Below are 19,664 nucleotides of genomic sequence, written 5' to 3' on the forward strand. Positions count from 1 at the left end.
CTAGCACTCCAACAGTTCAAGCTAAGCTTATGAAGATACAATTGCTTTGGTTACAAACTTTAATAATTGTGTTATACTTCCTAAGGGTTGACACGAGGCAAGAATTACAGTAGATTGACTAGTTAGATAAATTTAAATAAATCCTTGCTTAAGGCTTTCAACATCTTGAAGTTACAGTTTTCACCTAAAAGACATGTTCACCTTATTTGAAGAAGAAACAACCACTGCACAAATGACGCTAGGTCCAGTAGGCCACCAAAAATATTGATACTTAAGTAGTAGAGGAATCATTAAGGTATTAATACATATACATTGATAAAGAAACCAAAAATCATCATTTTTTTCTCCCTCCACTTAAAGAACATGATAAAGTAAGGTGCAAAGCAAAACCCAGACTGAAAAGGCCAACCAGGAGTAATGGACTTCATTCAGTAAAAAAATCCATCAGAGAACAATCCATAGTTAATTACTCAACCCCACCACTCGGGTTGGCTGTGACAGAAAGATGGAGGAGCAGTAATGTTGGGGCCTTGCTGCAATGGCCCTTTGCAGTGCCAGTGTGCCTGGAGCTGCAGGCTCCTTAGATCTATGAACCCTAACCCCAGGTGGAACCCTAACCCTGGCCCTAGTTAATTACCCAAGCCCACTACTGGGGTCAGCCATGTCAGAAAGTTGCAGGAACAGCAATGTTGGGGCCTTGCTCTGATGGCCTCTGCAGGCCCTTTGCAGCGCCATTGTGCCTGGAGCTCCAGGCTCTTTAGACCTCTGAACCCTAACCCTCGGTGGAACCCTAACCCTGGCCCTGGTTGATTACCCAACCCCCACATGAAGGAGGAAGGCCTTTATGTGGTGGTCTGCAATTTTTCTTCCTGGTGATTTTGCAGTAGTGGTCCTGTGAGGTGATGCTCACTTACGAGCAAGTGCATTTTAGACACTTTACGAATTTCACTTCAATTTAACCCCACATTTTGTAAGCTCAGTAATCAGCAAATACCCCTTTAAACATAGCAGAAGCTGTAAGGCATAATCCCKTTTTCTCTCCACCTACCAACAGTGCCGGCAATAGCTGGAACAGCATCTGCCTCAAGAGGGTGAGGAGCTCTGCCCTCCTCCCGCTGCCAGCACAAACCTGGTGACCTTCTCTTATTCACAAATTTTAGCACCTGATAAAGATGCAACCACACCAATCTCTCCCTACAAACAGCAATCGCCTTTCACTCGTGTATTTTTGAAAATTGGGATATTCCTTTTAGCAGATTTGGAGCAGATTTTTCTTGTGAATCATCTCTGAAAACACACAAATGATTATCAGTCACAACACTGACAACAGACAAGCAAACAGTGAATTCAGCTGGTAGGACAGGTGATGATCAGGATTTAACAGAGGGCTCCATTTCYCTGTAAGCCTGATTTTTCACTACATATAATCAACTCCACTTTGAAATGTGGCAAATTGGCAGATATGGGGGAAGCAGTCTGATGACATTTGTTTGTCATAATATGCCAGAAATTAGTTTACAAACTTGTCTTCAAAATGATGATAAAAAACTATTTTCCAATACTATTTCACATTTGCAAGAAGCTTCAATGCATCTTAACTGATGAAGTCCAAGAGCTCAGTAATTTTTGCTTGAATGTGCTATCGCATCCTGATAAACACAAAACACACGGAAAAATTACAGGCCTGGCACAACCAGAAAGTGAGAAGAAGGGGCTCTGGCTGACTGTCACAGCACAACATGACAACAAGACACCACAGAACCAGGCTCTGCACAAGAAATGACACTGGTAGTGCGAAGTTCATGCAGCTGTGGGAACACTTGATTAATATATTTTTGAGGCAAACACACAGAATGAACTTTTCAGATGGCCCTAAAGGTCTTGATGATGGCCCTTTCCCCCTACTTTATTAAAGATATCTCTTTATTACTACAAGTTACCATGAAACTCCAGCCTGTCAATCCAGCTGAATGTAGCTCTCAAAACATAATGACAACATCTTTTGGAGAGGAAAGTATTTTGTTATTGTTATTGCAATCAATGAAGGCTTAATTCATTTTTCCTTGACTTTTCTGCACTATTATCTATATTATAATAAGAGTAATGAACAGTAAAGATTGGGTTTCATTGTGCCAGCATGTCTGTATAGAATAATAAAGAAGGAAGTCCTTGCTTTATAGATCACACTCTAGCTAATCAACAAATAGGACAAATGTTATTGCTAAGAAAACCAAACAGTAACAAAAGAGAATTGAGTCACACATTGACATTTCTCTAATCAATGGCAAGCAAGAGTGATTAACCCATTAAAAAACCAAAGAACATGTCTTTTAAGGCAAGATTTAGAATCATAAAATCATTAAGGTTAGAAGACATCTCCAAAATCAAGTCCAAATACTAATGTGCCAACTAAACCTTATCACAAAGCAGCACATCTACTCATTTTTGTAACACTTCCAGGGATAGTAACTCCACCACTTCTCTAGGCAGCTGCTTTCAATGCTTAACCACCCTTTCAGTGAAGACATTTTTCCTAATACCCAGTCTAAACATCCTTGRGCACAGCTTGAAGCTGTTTCTCCTTTTCCTGTCACTTGTTGCCCAGAAGAAGAGACTGACTCCCCCCTGGTCACACCCTCCGTTCAGGCAGTTATAGAGTATGAGAAGGTCTCCCTGAGCCTCCTTTACTCCAGGCTGAACACCCCCAGCTCCCCCCGTTGTTCCCATCAGACCCGTGCTCCAGACCCTTCCGAGCCCTGCTGCCCTTCTCTGGACACCCTCCAGCTCCTCAATGTCCTTCCTGTAGTGAGGGGCCCAAAACTGAACACAGAATTGGAGGTGTGGCCTCATCAGTGTCAAGTATGGAGGGATAATCACTGCCCTGGTCCTGCTGGCCACAGTTTCTGATCCAGGCCAGGATGTCATTGGCCTTCTTGGCAACCTGGGCACACACTGATCATGGTCAGCCTACTGTGAAGCAGTGCCCCCAGGTCCTTTTCCAATGGGCATCAGTTTTTTACAAAAAAATGAAAATTTGGAATATTATTGGTTAACAGCACTTCAAATGTACTGGTTGAACATGCTACTTGAAATTAGGGTGAAAAAAGGAGAGTGAGGAATAAATGCATATATACCTACATAGGTGGGAGTGTGTATACCTATTTATATTTTTTCCATTATTAAAAGGACCTACAATTTGCACAGTTCAAAAAGTGTTTCAATAAATATTAGTACAGATAAAAATCACCAATCTGTCACAATGAATATTTAATGTCTTAATATATTTTAATTAAATCCTTACCTTACTGGAATCAGGAATATTCTCAGAGGTATGAGGTGTAACAAAAACACTGATCAGATCACAAACTTTTACATCAGTTTTTTTCACCACACATGTTTTATAAAAAATTAGGATGCAATTGAAAAAGTCACATTAAAATTCAATTATGCTCTAGCTTTTCCCCATACCATTTCCTAGCCACACTGGGGAAAAAAAGAAGATGTATATAAGACCTGTAAAAAAACATCACCACTGAATAGATGTACTTGCTAAATAGGACCAAAATTGGCCCCAGCCCTTCAATTAACACTCTGTTTTTGGCTGTGTAAAAGTATTTCTAAAGGCATTTTCTTGTTTAAAAACTCCAGGGGACCCTTTACAAGCGCTGCCACATGGAAAATGCTCCTCTGAGTCTCCAGAGCTGTCATCACCCCGACCTCATCTGCAAAGCCTGAAGTCTTGCCTGTAAAATAAAACACTCACCTGCACCCACTGCTCAGAGCCAACAAACACAAGTAATGTTACACTTTGCAGAGGCTCATTCTCCTTTTCAGCCTGACCACACAAATACTAGCAGGAGCTGCAGGTATATTTAAAAGGTTAAAAGCTTGACGTATTTTACTGTCATCTTCATAATGCTCCAATGGTGTTTCAAATAAATGGTGAGGCAGACATCATCACTCACCTTAATGAATACTAAATTGTGGACTAACTCAGAGCTTCTCAAAAGATTAGGCAAAATTGGATTTTGCTGTCCAAGAGCTGCTGCTGCTGCCATGGCCAGAGTTAGGCAAACCTGACAAGCCCAAGAGTAGTTGTAGAAAAGGAAGGATCAAAGTGTTCAAGGTGATTTGACTGATTGAAACTAGAACAAAACTAGGCCAATTTACGTATTTTCTGTGTATGGTCCCTTTCCACTTAGCTTGTTCCTCCAACCTTGGGGCACTGGTGTCTGCCTTATCCAATTACTCATGGGGAATTTTCTTCCTCAGCAGTTAAAATACTTGGGGACACATTTCCTTGTCAGGCAAGTATGGACAATTACTGCCTATGCCATGATAATGAATATGTTGCATTAATAAAGCCGAAACCCGTTCCACAAGGCACATATGATAGTCAATCACTTGCAGAAATGGTCAACTTTTGGCCATGAAGACAATTATGTAGTAATTAAACATCATGACACACAGATTTTCCAAATTTTATCATCATTAAGGTTTCCTTGCATACCATTTGTAGGTGGAAGTATCTTAAAACTAAAGTCAAATGTAAACTTTCTTGACCAATGTCAGTTTGGCATCAACTCACTATTTAATTGACTGTTAACAAATTCTTCAAGATATGACTGCTATACAGATACTTTATCTTCCTGTTAATTGGTAATTATACATTGGCAGAAAAATCAGTGTTTCTTTCCAATTATTCCAGAACTCAGTGATTATTTAAACTTTGCTAATTAGCAGCGGAGGGCTGTTACATCTTCTGGGCAAATTGTATTTGATAATCCCTATTAAAATATACATGGCAGTAGTTGACTTGTAACACAGAAAAAAAAAAAGAAAAAAAAAAAGTGGCAGTTCAAAGGGTATTAGATACAGCACAAGGCAAATGGGGGCCTATTAAAATTTCCCCAACTGTTCTAATGAGAATGCCGAGGGTCATTTCTTCCTAGTTTACCATCTGTTTGGTTTCTGGCAAATATCTCTGGTGTGAAGGGAGGGTCCTGGAGCCCATGTGGCTTGTCACAAAGTAAACCAGGGATCTACAGCAATTTCAGTAAGTTATGAAACTGCACTTTGAGATCAGTAGAATGTACATAGCTTAAAACTTTTTTAAGAACTGTCATTTACTGACTATTCCTTACTTTTTAGAGCCACAAGCAAGCACAGAGAGGCAGAGTGAGCAGGGGGAATCAATTTTATAGGCTCACCTAACAAAAAAATGCAACAGTTGGCCTTTTTCCATCTCACAATATTAATGGAGGTTATTTTCCTTTATCTGTCAAAATCTGAAATCAAAACATTGCCCGAGAAGCATCAGTGTTTGAGCACAAACTGATGCCAAAACCAAGCCACTGAAAGCTCAAAACCACAAAGCCCATCCAGGATTAGCAGGAGCCTTGGATGCCTCCAGTGCACAGTCCAGACCCCTACGCTGACAGAGCTGGGGTGCATTTTCTATGGTGCCCTCTTGGGGATGACCTTGTGGATGTCCTTCAGCCACCCAGGCACCCTCTTTGCCCTTCTTCCTCTGGAGATGAAACCAGCACCAAGCAGCATCACCTGCACTAACTCTGTCCTAAGACTGCTCAAAGTCAAAGGGGACACAGGACCTGGAAAYCACTCTTTTCCCCAGTTCCCAGCTCATATAGAATAGATCAAAATTATCTTTCCTCTGTAAACTGAGGGGGGGTTTGGATTTTGGTTGGCTATGCAATCACACATGTAACCAAAATGCCCAGTGGAGGACTATGTGAAAATTACTTTAATCCTATCAAAAGGCAATAAAATAATGAAAAAAAAAAGAGTGTAAGATAATTTACTTGCTATTACATTATATCTGGTGATTGCTTTTTCCAGGATTTCCACTAGAAAATGTATTATTCACCATATTTCAAAGAATATTCGTAACTACTCATTTTTTTAAAATCCCGGAGAGTAAATGTATTACTTAAAATATGTATGATCACCTTCATGATGCAGAAACAAAGAATTGCAAAAGAGAGAAGACTGCAATATCATCTATTTTTTGTTTTCTAGAAGACGTAAGTTCAGGCATTAAAAGGTTTCCAGTTAACATCACTCTCCTAGTTTCTTTTAAAGTAACCCACAAAGTTAAACAGAGCCTAAATTTCATAAGGAGTTTATGACCTAACAGTAGATGTTTTAAAAGATTGCAAATTACAAGTTGTGTAAATCTACACAGAATATAAACAAAAAAATATCTATTATCCAATTAGGCCTATGGCAACAATTTCCAGTGTAATGAGAGCTTGGAATCCACTGTCTTTACTACAATAGAGCTTAAAGACTTCCAAGAAGACCTTTGCAATTTAGGTTGGAAGGTTAATGCATATATAAACGTTATCATGAAATTAGTTAATTCCACATTTACTAAAATGTACACATCAGCGTAGTCATTATGGTTTTGCATAAAATTAGGTTCTGGGGGGCTTAGCTAGAAAGGCTCCTGTTTCCCACCCTAGTTTGTAAGAAACTAATTACACCAAACGTAAATATAATTTGTCATGTGTTCATCATACGAAAAGCTACCAGGGAGCCAGCAGGCCTAGGGAAGAAGTGGAATATGAGGAGTTGCAGTGTGAGTGGCAGGTCAAAGGCAAGCTTTGATGTGCGCAGCCCAGCACATCTGTCTGCTCCACCCGCCTGTCAGCAGGATGATCCTGTGTAATGAGACAGATTCAGGTCCGCAGCTCGCAGCGCTCCTTATCGCTGCTGAGGGATTAGGCTGTAATCTTCTCCTTTAATTGTAGAAATGATACCATGCTCCCTGCTCCCTGCTTTCCAGAGCACACGGCTTTGGAGGAGCCATCCGTATTTTCCATCTTCTGTCAAGCTACAGGGTAGTTCCCCCACCACCAAACCATTTATCCTTATTCTCATTTGCAAAAAATCATTCCCATCGAACCCACCTCAACATTTGTAGCTCTCTAACATTTTTTTTTTTTTGTATTTCTGCCTCCCATTTTCCTCTCTGATGTTTGGACTAAGCCAAGCAGTGAGAGCCCCTAAATGACTGTATGGGAGATTAGTCTTGGTGGGCTGATAAACCCCAGAGCACAGCCAGATGACCCAATCTGTCAAAAAGCGGCCAAACAACAAGAAGCCTCTGAGACAAAAGCAGAAGAAAGGAAGAGCACTAATGGATAAAGAGATCCCACAGAAGTCCAAACTGTGTCTCCAGAGACAGACAGGGTGCGAAGAACAGTGAGGGCTACCAGAGTGGCATGTGAAATAAGGAGACAAAGAGTGGAATTGCCCTTCAGCCAACAATGATAAAATGAGGGAATATTTTCACATTTCACACTGATCAGAAAAGAAGAGTGGAAATGATACAGGAGAGAGGCAGCTGAGGGATCTAATGAAGAAACACTCCTGTTAAAAGCTGCTTTTAAGGATAATTTCTTTGCTAAAGGATCCTCCCAGCTTGGTTAGCRAAGTTTCAATACATTTATGTTTGATCTCAGTTCTAATTTTAGCTTTACAGTTTTAGTTTTACCTTAATCTGAACCCAGACAATGGTTCAGCTTTGGACAAAACATTAATATTTATGACCACTATTAACTTTTATACCCAAAAGCTCACACATTTATCCCCAAAAAATTGTTACTTTTCCCAAATAAAAATTTCAACAAGCTTCATGTCAGTCTACTCCCACAGAGCAAATTGGATACTATTTCTTTGCCTACACAATACGTGCTGAAAAAGAAAGAAAACATAACCCTAAGAATTAAAGTAATTTATCTTTTTTCTTCAAAGCTTCTTGACATGGTTAACTGTGATAACTGACAATGTTTGTGTCTCCATCAAGCGACTTCCTAAATCGGTAAAAGAAAATTGTAGTCACGACAGAGTRACTCATAGCACAGAACAGACATATTTGTGTGTTAGGGAGACTTCAAATTGTTGGGCAGTCTGGGAGATTATGATAATCTAGCGTGACCTCCTGTGTGAGACAGACAAGAGCATTTCAATGCAAGGGTGAAAAAATATTCTTCCCTGCACCATAAACAACCACTATCAACCCAATTTCAGAATATTACTATCTTCAGGTTTTAAAGGCCCAGCTTTGCCCAGCCCCCATCTAATCTATGATAAACCACATAAATCTTTGAATTGAGGTCTCTGAACCTGACTAGCCCTCAACATTAAAAAAACATCATAATTTTCAGCAAGTTAATCTAACTGGAATATCACATTCACTTGCCTCAAAGGAGAAACAGCTTCTTTGCTGATTGGAAATGATGACACAACAGATGGATCCTGGGTTTCTGCAGAACGCGCTTTATGTTTTCTTCAGAAAACAAAACAATGTCACTCCCACCCACTATTTTACTAAACAACATATTAAATACTGTGGAGACTGCTCCATTTTTCTAATGCAAATGGTAGATATAAAAATACTGTTAATTTTTTAAACTACCAAATAATTTTTAAAAGCATATCATTTACATACTAAACGCTTTCTGGAAGAGCCTTCTCATCTCTCACTGCAAAGTAGCGATAGGAAAAGTTTATGTAATTCTTAGACCTGTGAGCCATCAGTACATCATAGATTGAGCATTCACATAAAATTGCATTTAAAAGCCATTGCCATTTTTCCTTCCCCGTTTACTTTTTACTGTGACTTCAAAGATGCTGCACAGGAGCATCATCTGTTATGAAACATTAAGATTCCTTACAGCTTTTTTAATATATATACAATCTTTGGAAGAAGCAAAGAAAATCAGCAAAATGACTCTTTTATTTGAAATAGTTTGTAACGAACACTGTAACGCAACTGATCCTCTTTCTTACCCACAGAAAGTTAAAAAAAATAAAATTCAGAAATAGCACCACTTTTTCCCTGACATAGGTGGACATACGCGTGAGACAGAGCATCATGCCTCTGCAGGCATGGTATTTGAGAATTTGTATTGATGAGCAAAATTAAGTAGCTCCAAACCTGCATGACTGCCTTTGCATCACTTTGGCTTTTGTATTTTCCCATCCTGTAGGCTTGGAGCTTCTTTTGAATACAGAACASACATGTCATCAGTTTAATTGTTGGTTATCTTACAGTGACAGAATGGTTAAAGTAACACGTCAAGAGCTAGAGAATGACCTTTGGCAAGTGAAAGAAGTCCATGTTGTTTTTCCTGTCATAACATCACATGTTACTTTAACATCTGTCTCAATAAAACATTCACTGGAACAGCCTTGTTCTACAAAAGAAGATCCACATTTAYGGAAAAATACACACATTCTTTGCAAATGCACAAGGTATTTAGGTTTTTTAAATTTTGCTTAATTGTCATTCTTAAACATTGAGATGTAATTAAACATRACCTGTCATACTTTGCCTAGTGAGTTTGCCATGATCTCCCCAATGATGTGATACAAGCAGCTATTTTATGGCAAGGTAACTTSACCATCCCAGAAATTTCTCATTTGTGAGTTCTTTCTGTCTTGCCTACTCCATCAGACTCTATTCATTTTGTAAACAGTACAGTGGGAAAGGAGAAACAACACTGAGAGTTCTTCCAAAAGAGAGARTCTTTCAGTGCCTTTTGCACAAGGCAATACCTGTGCCAGCCATGTCCTTCCCTTTGAAAGGCTGAGTAAAAAATCTGAGGTTGAACTGTGGCATTATTCACAGAAGCAAAGCGCTTCTCAAATTATTCTTCAGTACAGTCTTAGAAAATGTGCTATTTACATGACATTCTTTCATTTACAAGCAAATGTGTGTCTGCTGGATGACACTCTAATGCCCAGACCACTCATGCTCCACATGCATTATAACAAAAACACCATGAGAGGTTATTATGAAGAAAATACTGAATTCTGACCCAAGCAGACAAATTAGCATTTAAACATGCTACTGCAAGAGGTTCGCTATGGGGTTCGCTATGACTGCTCCTGGTTTTGCACCTTCACCATAGATTGCTTGTTAGGGTCATAATTATTATAATTTGTAAGAATATTAAAAATGCTACAAAAAAAAAAAAAAAMMAAAAMAAMCTGCAGAAGGTAGAGCTGTCAATCACTTGCACAAATTTAGATGGGATTATTTTAAAAATGTTTGTCCTGAGCACAGCTGCTACTGCTGAATGCTACAGCAGAACCTGAAATACGTGATAATTCTGCAAAGCCTATCATACCCCTTTTACTACAATTCTGCTTTTTGGACATGGTGAATAATTKGTTGTATAAAATATTTTGCCCAGTATTGTGGTTTTAAGGAAGATGCTGTTAACTGAATGGAAAAAGTAGGTTGACATRAGCTTAAAGGAAACAGGTTTTCAGTTCCAGAACAGTTAGAGGCTTTGGGCTAAATGCTTCAGTTTATACAAAATGTCACACCATTTAGAAATGGCTGTTTAAAACAATTTAGCTGCTGAGGCTTTTCTCTCGTAAAATGTATATAATTCAGCATGCTAGTACCAGGGCTGAGCAAAGATGAGGGTGGTACAGGAAGCATTAAAAGCTGCCTGAAAGCCACCGCTGCCTCATCTCATTGACTCCCACTGAMTTCCATGTATTATTGATTACTCAGTCTAAATCAACCTGTTTCAGTTATTATGTGGCTACTGATGKCCTCTGTACAACAAGTATTCATTACCCTGCGTCGCAGAAGGTAAATTACACTGGACTTACCAAATCCAAAAGCACTGGAACCACCAACACTCTGGGAAGCCTGAACACTGGTAGATGTGTAGAGCCCAGTTACCAGTAAGCCATCAAAGAAGGTACTTGTCGAAATAGTCACTGAAATGAGAGAAATAAAATATGTGAGTATTATAGTTAAGATCCTGTGCATCACAACCTGCCTGTGAGCTGGCTCTTACTCTTGAATGAGTTGCCATCATTCAGTCCAGCAAATCCATCTGGATTCCCACAATATTTATGACATTTCTTTTACTTTCAGTTGGTTCTTGGGAAGTTGCCTTTGCCAGAAGYGCAAACTGAGCTATTCGTGAAATGCACCATGAGCAAGAAAACAATGCACTGGAATATATGGCTTGTAAGCAATTGTTGAGACATTAGAGTGTAATAAAAGCAATGAAATAACCAGGATTATGGTACTGTTCATTCTGAACCTAAATAGAGTGTCAAGTTACAATTATTATGTTTATTATAGTATTATACATTTAAGTTAYATGGGCATCTGAGACATAACAGATTGTGTGTATTTAAAGAGCTAGGAATGTATTTTAAGAGATTCTAAGTAATAGCAGAAAATATCCAAATAGCAACTACAAGTAACATTGGAACATTCCTTGCTGGAATTGAGAATTCTTGCAATATTTATTTAATTCTTAGTACGCACTAATTAGTACACACTAATTCTCATATTTTTACTTTGGTGTGTTTGACAAGGTAACCCACAAGGGAAGCCAGGTGATGCAATCTTTTTGGATTTCAGCAAAGCTTTTGATACTGTCTCTCACAGGATCCTTCTGGACAAAATGTCCAGCACAYAGTTGGAAAAACACTTCATGKGATGGGTGAGCAACTGGCTCACAGGTCAGGCACAAAGGGTTATAGTAGCTGAGGTAACATCAGACTGGAGAACTCTCACTAGTGGGGTCCCACAGAGCTCCATCCTMRGCCCTGTGCTCTTCCACATCTTCATAAATTACTTGGACACAGGACTGGAGGGGAYACTGAGCAAGTTCAGAGATGATACAAAACTGGGAGGAGCTGTTAACTCCCTCCAAGGTRGGAAGGCCTTGCAGAGAGACCTCAGCGAATTAGAGGACTGGACAATCACCAATCATCTGAAGTCTCTCTGCAGGGCCTCCCWGTCTTTTTGATGTAATTTTTCTCTTTTTTTTTGTTTCAGCATTGTCTGTCTGTCATCATCCTTTCACTACAAACTATATCCAACTTAATTAAATATGGATAAATGGCATTGCAAATCTGTGGCCTACGTGTGAGTTTTTTTTTTCTTTTTAAAGTTGCATTATGAAGAGCAAAGAACCTACAAGGAGATCCACACAAAAAGTTCTCCCTGCTGAAGAAGAGCCTTATGTCTTGTAGACTTGTACACTGAGAATGCACCCAGACTTCAGTCACCATTCTGCTTTCACACCTCAGTCCTTTCCATTCCCTTAACACAGAGACAATGGTGYTTGTCAGGGATTGCTGATAAACTCTGATCACTCCCCAAATCACATTTTGCCTCCCTGTATTTCTCTCTCTTGCTGGGGACACCATGAGCCAGTGACTGGCCAGGGAACTGAAGTAAGGYACTACAAAGTGACTGCCAGGACATTCACTGGAGATACACATTCAGCAGAGAAACAGTTGGCTTTCTTGAATCCTAATAGCCATTTAGTGTTTCCTCTGTKGTATACATTTGGCTTAAACTTGGTGTTTAATATTTTAAAAAAACATAAAACTGTTGACAGCAGYTTAATTTATTTTAAGCAGAGGAGCAATATTTACCATGTTTAATTTATTCTTCAACTCTTTGTATTTAATGATTTTCCTTTCTTTGATTATTCAATAGTACACTGAATAAAYCCTGAATCCAACTTTTCTGTTCCCATGACTCCAAATTTCAGTGTTTTGCAATAGAAACTTCCTTGAATTCAGATGCAGGTTCAGAGCCATATGTTCACTTTTTAAGAAGAGGCCATTTCTGATATATATTAAAAGAACAGCAAAAGACTTCAGATTTTTTTTTTTAAATGAAAGATGTATTAGGGAGTGTAAAATAAAATCAAACAAGCAAACAATRAATTTTTCCTGCATTTGATGATGAAGTGGTGAATAATACATGACCTTTTCTTCCCTTTATGCCTTTAAACCAACAAAGAGGCAAAACATATGTTGAAAAGTATGCCTATGTGTTATTTTTGAAGACTTGGCAAAAGAGCCAGTGAAAAGAATTGATAGAAGGGCACTGGGCCAGCACTTTGCTGCCATTTTGTTTCCCTGTGGGGAAGCATCTTATTCTTCACTGGATAGGATATAATGCAAAAGCCTACTGTGAGCAGGTGACCAGTTTCTCCATGGGAAAGAAGTGATATTTCACAATGCCTGTATTTGACTTTGGACATATTTGTGTGACTGTCAACCCTCATTTTACATAAGCATGTAATAGGTCAATTTTTATTGTTGAAAAATTTCCAACACAGTATGGTTCCCTCATTAAGCCCCTGGGAAACTGCACAACGCCTCTAGCACATTTTTTAAAAACAGAGCACTAGGCTGTTATTATACACGTGTCATACATTTCAGAATAATTTCATAGTTCTTCAAGAGAAAAAAAATTAATCATGACATCTCAGTGATGWTTTTTTTTTCTACACACTGGTGAAATACATAAAATTCCCATAAAATGAAAGAAAACACGCATTATGCCAAGTGATAATGACCAAGAACAGGAAAGCTGTGCTAAAGCACAGCCCAGCAACAGGACTGTGGTTTTTTGAGGGGTTTKTTACTGAGGGCACTCAAATTTCCCTTCCAAAAGCAACAAGAATTTTCCCTCCACCAGGCTTTGTTTGTGCCTTTACACTGGCTCATGCCATACGTCSTTGATGCCAAATCTCTGGCACTACAGAAGCAAGGACCAATGCCATGACCCACTAGGATGTTGAAAACATCTGGAAGGGCACAGCTGCCCAGAGCACCCCGGGCTGGGCACACAAGGGGRGCTCAGACACTGCCCCACTGCTGCCCCATGGCACCCAAGAGGCAACACAGCAGCAGATGTCATCTATGAGCCCGAGCGGATTCTGCTTCAAAGTCCATAAGAGCTCTTTGAGAGGAGAATTTGGAGAGTGAARAAGTGAGGAGGCCTTGCTGTCACGGGGACTGAGTGACTGGGCAGGGGTTTGCTGGACCCTGTCACCCCACCCAGTGTAGCCCCCGTGCCAGCCCCACTGGCCAGCGCCCCAGGACAGGCAGGGATCCCCGGCTCCACCACTCTCACCCCTCCCAGCAGCAATGAGAGCACACACCCCAAGGGCCACATGGAGGCAGGAAACCCTCARTTGCTTCGAAATAGTCCAGTAAGAGGTTCTCATCCAGAAGATGAGAACATCTTCCCAAGAAATGCACGAGGGCTGTGTTTTGGAACAACCTACGGATCAGACAACATCACACTGCAAATTTTAGAGGCAAAGGTGGTAACTACTTTAAGAATTGCTCAACACTTCCTTCTATTTTCAGTTCTTGAGATCTTTGCCAATTTTTACCCTCTTGGACTTCTTGGGTTGGTTTGTTTTTCCTGGTGTCTGCCTCAGACTTATTTAATTACTTAAGGAAGAAAGAATGTCCATCAAAACAATTTATTTCTGAGATGAGGTTAGGGGAAAATATGTTGCCCTGGATGAAAAATTCCACTGTCCTTTGCTTTCATTAACTCTTCTGGTCAAATTTTATATATATATATATATATACACCTTAAAAAAAATCGGAGTTCACACATGCTCAACAGAGACGTTTACATTTTTAGTACCTAAATATTTCTGGAGATTCTGTCCTCACTTAGTACTCTTAGAGCACTCTCTGACTAATAAAAGCTGACTGAAAAAAGTCCCACGAAACATAWTTCAGTCCAGCTATACTGCTTTGTTGGAGCAGAAGTGCTTTGTGGATATATAATCTCTGATGATGTTTTGATCTAGAAAGTTTCTCAGTGTTTTAAAGTAGGAAGTCATATCTGCTGGTTGAAAAGAAAGGGAAAGGAGAAGGATCTTTATCAAAAGTCTAAGCCTTCTGATRAGAAAACATCAACTCATCAAAACCCCACTTCTCAAAACACTGAGAAATGTGCAAAATGTCACAAAAATGAAGTTTCTCCACACGTGTGACCAACACTGTTATCAGCAACTTGAACTTAGGAGACACAAAAGTAGACCTGAGGTCAAAAGCGAGCTGGGGTGGAAGTGGTGGTGACTGGAACCTGTACTGGGAATAGGGGAAGATAAATTTTTGGAGAAAAAATGGGGACCAATGAGAGTGAGGGGACCACAGCTTGAGAAAATAGCCAAGAGAAGGTGACGAAAGGCAGGAGATGGGATCTGCACCTATGGCCTGAGAATCCTTTCYAGGGTTCAGTATGAGGGACTCACACAGTGACTGGGAAGAGAGACCAGGTATAAAACCCAACAACGAAGAGTGGGTCAGCCCCAYGCGTTGGTCAACAGCCACAAAAACAGCACACTGTGTACACTTAGCTCATGTTCTAAATCCAGTGAACAGTRTTTGCATGATAGATATGAAACATTCCTGTCCACATAACACATGGATAGGAGTACATGGATTAGTGAATAATTCTAGTTTATTTTGTAAAAGCCTAGGAAATGGCTCCATGAAAAAAAAAAAAATGTATTGGGGGTGGCAAACACCATGGAAATTATCCTCTGGTGCTGTTTYGCTCTACCCTTCTTTCTGTACACTGGCTGTGGTCACAAAATGTGTTTCTGAGAGCCATGAGGCCCTCAGTTCAATTTTCTACCAAAAATCATGGAGAGCTGCTGACTGCAACTCCTACACACTCAGCACATACCGCCTGCTGTACTCATTTGCTCACAAGGCTGTTAGTGGGCACACAGGCTGGCCTTGTCCCACCAATGCCACCATCTCTGGGAAGCTTTGGTGGGATTTCCTTGGGAAGGAAGGCAGCCTTTTCTGGAGCAGCCTTTTATTTTGCACAAGTTTCTGCAAGAGCCATGGAGTTGGTGCTCCCGTGGGACAAGGAACAGCAGTGCCCCTGGCGATGCCAGGAGCTGACACATCTCGAGGAGGAAGAAGGTCAGGAAGAAGGAGGCTGGCAAAGATTCTGCTGAAATTATACCATAGGTGGGGGTAGCAGCATGACAGGAAAGACAGAATGGGGTTTGAAATGTAGTGATAGTCAAATATTTCTAAGAAACTCATGCTATTCTTATGAACATAATTTTCTCTGTTTCCAGTGTTACGTGCCACACATGCTGCATACCATTATAGAAATCCATTAATCGGTGTAAGTAAYTGCATAAAATTTGCCTTACATTCTCTCGAGGGACTGATCTACTCTCCAAAAAGGCAGATGTATTTTAACTGATATTCAAAATACTCAAAATATAACCAGTGCATCTAAATGGTGAAAGTAGAAAAAGAGCAGGTGGTGGAAGGGGATCATCTCAGGAGACACCTGCCACTGACAGGCCTTACCTACTTTGGCTGCTCTTCAGCACCAGCTAAATGTCACTAAGAGGGCTGATGTTAACAGAAATTCCAGAGAATTTGCAGCCACTGTTGATGGCAATCACAGAGTACAAGAAGGAATTGATAAAGGCAAAGATCTTCAATGCCCCACACACTGTTTAGGTGGGTCAAGACATAGCCACAGTGTAAAACTGCACTTCTGTATRCCRTAAAGAAAACAGAAAAKAATTCTGKTATGTGAAATGGGATCACCACAGASRGTGRACTTCCTGAAACAAGGCTTTGTTGCATCAAAGCATTGGCAGGCATTTTTTCAGGCTCTTCTCAAGGTCAAAGCCAGTTCCATGTARTACTGTAATATTGCATCATCACCTGAGTCATGCCTGGAAACCTTCCTCTYAGGAAATAAATGGAAATAAATTATTTATACTGAAGTGATGTTTTTGGGATTTTTTTTTTTGCTCCACTCCTAAAAAAATATACCAGCCTGTGCAAGTCAGATGTGCACTGGCACTGTTCAGAAAGTGTTTCAGGATCCAGCAAAGGGAAAGGAGGTTAACATCAATGAAGCAAAGATTGTCAACATCACACTGCATTCACAGAATRTGCTGAGTTGGAAGGGACCCATAAGAATCAYCAAATCCAGCTCCTGGCCCTGCACAGCACAATCCCCAAGAGTCAGCCCCTGTGCCTGAGAGCATTGTMCAAACGCTTCTTGARCTCTGTCAGGCTGGTGCTGTGACCACTTCCCTGAGGAGCTGTTCCAGTGCCCAACCAYCTTCTGGATGAAGAACTTTCTCCTGATATCCAAACTAAACCTCCTCTGACACAGCTTCAGGCCATTCCCTCASCTCCTGTCCCTGGTCACCAGAGCAAAGAGACCAGTGTTTGCCCCTCTGCTGCCTCTCGTGAGGAAGTTGTAACTGCAATGGGGTCTCCCCTCAGTCTCTCTAACCTGGGAAGATGCTCTTTGTCCCTTCCTAAGTTGGTCCCCTTTTTTTAAGGCAATGGAATCTTTCTGCCACCCTCACGCAATGCCAAACACAAGTGACCCATCTGGGCATGTAGTGCTGTCAGGACACAGGTAATACTGAGTCCAAATCCCTAAAATACCAGACCACTCCTGAAATGCCAACTACAGATTAAATTGCTAGCAAGAAGAGAATAAGCCCTGATGCCTTWYTTAAAGGCAGCTGCTAAGACTCTASAGTGATTAGAACTCTATAAATACTAAGGTAGAGTTTTACATGTATGCATTCCAAACAGTTTGCTGAAAATGTACTTGTGAGTGGTGGAGAATGCATTGTTACCAGAATCCAGGAAGTGTATACACTGAATTTCACTCAGAACCTTATTACTAAAAAAGAAGCTTTTAAAAGACTAGTGAAATAYATGTTGACATCAAACTAATTTTTACTGCTCGCAGACATACTTTGCTTTCAAAGGAACACAAAATCGAGAAATTCATAATTATACAGCTGTTTCAAATATGAACGCCAGACAGACACACAAGAACAGTATGAATCACAGGTCTACGCATCATTCAGCAACAACAAAAGCAGAAAACCCACAGGATTCTTACTCATACTGGTTTTGATTTTCCACAAGTAGGTGGAAGAAAGCAGAAAAAAAAAAGAAATTTCAGCACGGTTAAGTAAACAGACGTGCAGTCTTACAACTGAAAGCATTCTCAGTTAGGTATTGGTTTTCTGAAGCCCACAACCAAAGCACTAAATTCACAATAATGCACCATGAGCCTTTCTTGAAGGTGTACAGAACAGCACCATCTCTAATTTGTGATGCCCTCACCAATAATTCCAGTTGGCAATTACTCTCAGAAGGAGGAGAGTAAAAATGCACAAGTTTTAACCTTTGTTCAAGACATCTTAAAAATCTGATCTGGCCTTGCTTTGTGTTACAGCATAGTTTCAGTGCTTCTGTCTCATGCTCCATCAAATTTCTGTCTCTTTATAGCTTTTCAAATCCTTTCCTAAATTGGTAATGAGCAACAGAGAACTGAAAATAGATTGCAGATGTGTGGCAAGATGTCCATAACATGGYATCCAGAGACATCATTTGTCATTGATGCAAAGAGTAGCTATCAGCCTTGTGAAAGAACTATTTGCCGAGATATTACTTATATTTTTGAATGTTCATAACAAGACAGCTATGATGACATCAGCAGCAATATAAAAAGTGTTTATCTCTGTATTCCTAAACTATGAAGGATTGGTAACTATCGTTTACATGGTCCAAGATGCTTCATAGCTCCCATCTCACGAAAAGGAAAGAGCCCACTGGTTAGACCTGTGAGAACAGACCTCCAATGTGGGACCCAAGAGCTTGACTTCCTAGGTATCAAAATCCCTAACTTAAATACATTTCTGACCATATTCAAAGCCAGAAACTTGGCCATGYTGAACAGAGAGGTGCTTTGCTCCAGCTGGCATCACCAAACACATTGGCACAGCCAAGAGACAGAGACCTGACAGAGGAGAGGTAAGTCTGGCTGCTGTCAKAGCAGCCTGCTTGTAACCAACAGATGGGCAATTAAAGCTCTCACCTAGGCAAGAGGATTCAAATCTGAATTTCCCAGTGAAATATTGGTTTAGAATATTTTAAACTCCACTGGCTGTGTGGACCAACCACTGCCCCTTAGCTGCAGGCATTGCATTCTGCAAGGGWAAAAGTGAATACCATCTGGCACAGAGAGAGGCACGTCCTCTCCTCCTTTTGGGACARCCTTCTTGGAAGGAGAAGATGGAGGTTTCAGTCAGTGGCCCAGTGAATATGTGCTACTGCTATATAAACCTCCAGRGAACATCACATCTATTTATGTCACCCCATTTAGGCTGTAAATCTCACCCTAATGTTGGTGTTTAAAACAGAGCAGATGAATCACACTCCAGAAATGTCTGATTCTCCTCTCTGGCTATAAAGGGAGCTTAGACTGGAAAGCTCAGCTGTAGATGTCAACACTGAAGACAGYTAAACTGAGATTATTCCCACCAAGAGCTATTCACACAGAGTAACTTAATTATTCAATTTCTATTAAAATGTCCAGCTATTGCTCACATCAGAGGGAACTGAACAGGAATTAGGCTTCCCAGGACCCAGAGTCACCCGAGGACATGAGAGACAATGACTATCTTTATCTTCTTTCTTGTGTTAYGCCAAATATATCACTAATGCTTAGCAACTTAGCAAGACCTTGTAGTACTTAAACACTCCAAAGGGTATCAGCAAATGTCTGTTATTCCATTTGATAATTCACAGAGGCCTGAATAATATTAATAGAGCTTAAGCAATAAAAACAATAACCTGCATATGATACAAAATCTGTTTCACTAAAATATACATCAGATGCRTCTCTAAAAATTAAACCACTGAATTAAATTGTATATCATAGCCAAAACAAGAATAAACATCTAAATACCATTTCCTGCAATGATTGAAGAGGACAGTTATTTACAGTTTTAGCTTAAGAAACACTAATC

At 40.1% G+C, this 19,664-nt stretch overlaps 1 protein-coding gene across 2 annotated transcripts in view; it reads right to left on the bottom strand.

Annotated features, from left to right (window-relative positions):
- Positions 1 to 19,664, bottom strand: part of RELN (reelin) — a 270,732-nt gene that overhangs the window by 216,254 nt on the left and 34,814 nt on the right. For both annotated transcript variants that reach the window (XM_057364499.1, XM_057364500.1), the window contains exon 2: positions 10,657 to 10,767. In XM_057364499.1, coding sequence (XP_057220482.1) covers positions 10,657 to 10,767 — 111 coding nt within the window. The remainder of the gene's footprint in view (positions 1 to 10,656; positions 10,768 to 19,664) is intronic.

Source organism: Malurus melanocephalus, unplaced genomic scaffold (assembly GCF_030028575.1).
Source record: "Malurus melanocephalus ecotype Western Australia unplaced genomic scaffold, MMel_1.1 scaffold_39, whole genome shotgun sequence".
NCBI lineage: Eukaryota > Metazoa > Chordata > Aves > Passeriformes > Maluridae > Malurus > Malurus melanocephalus.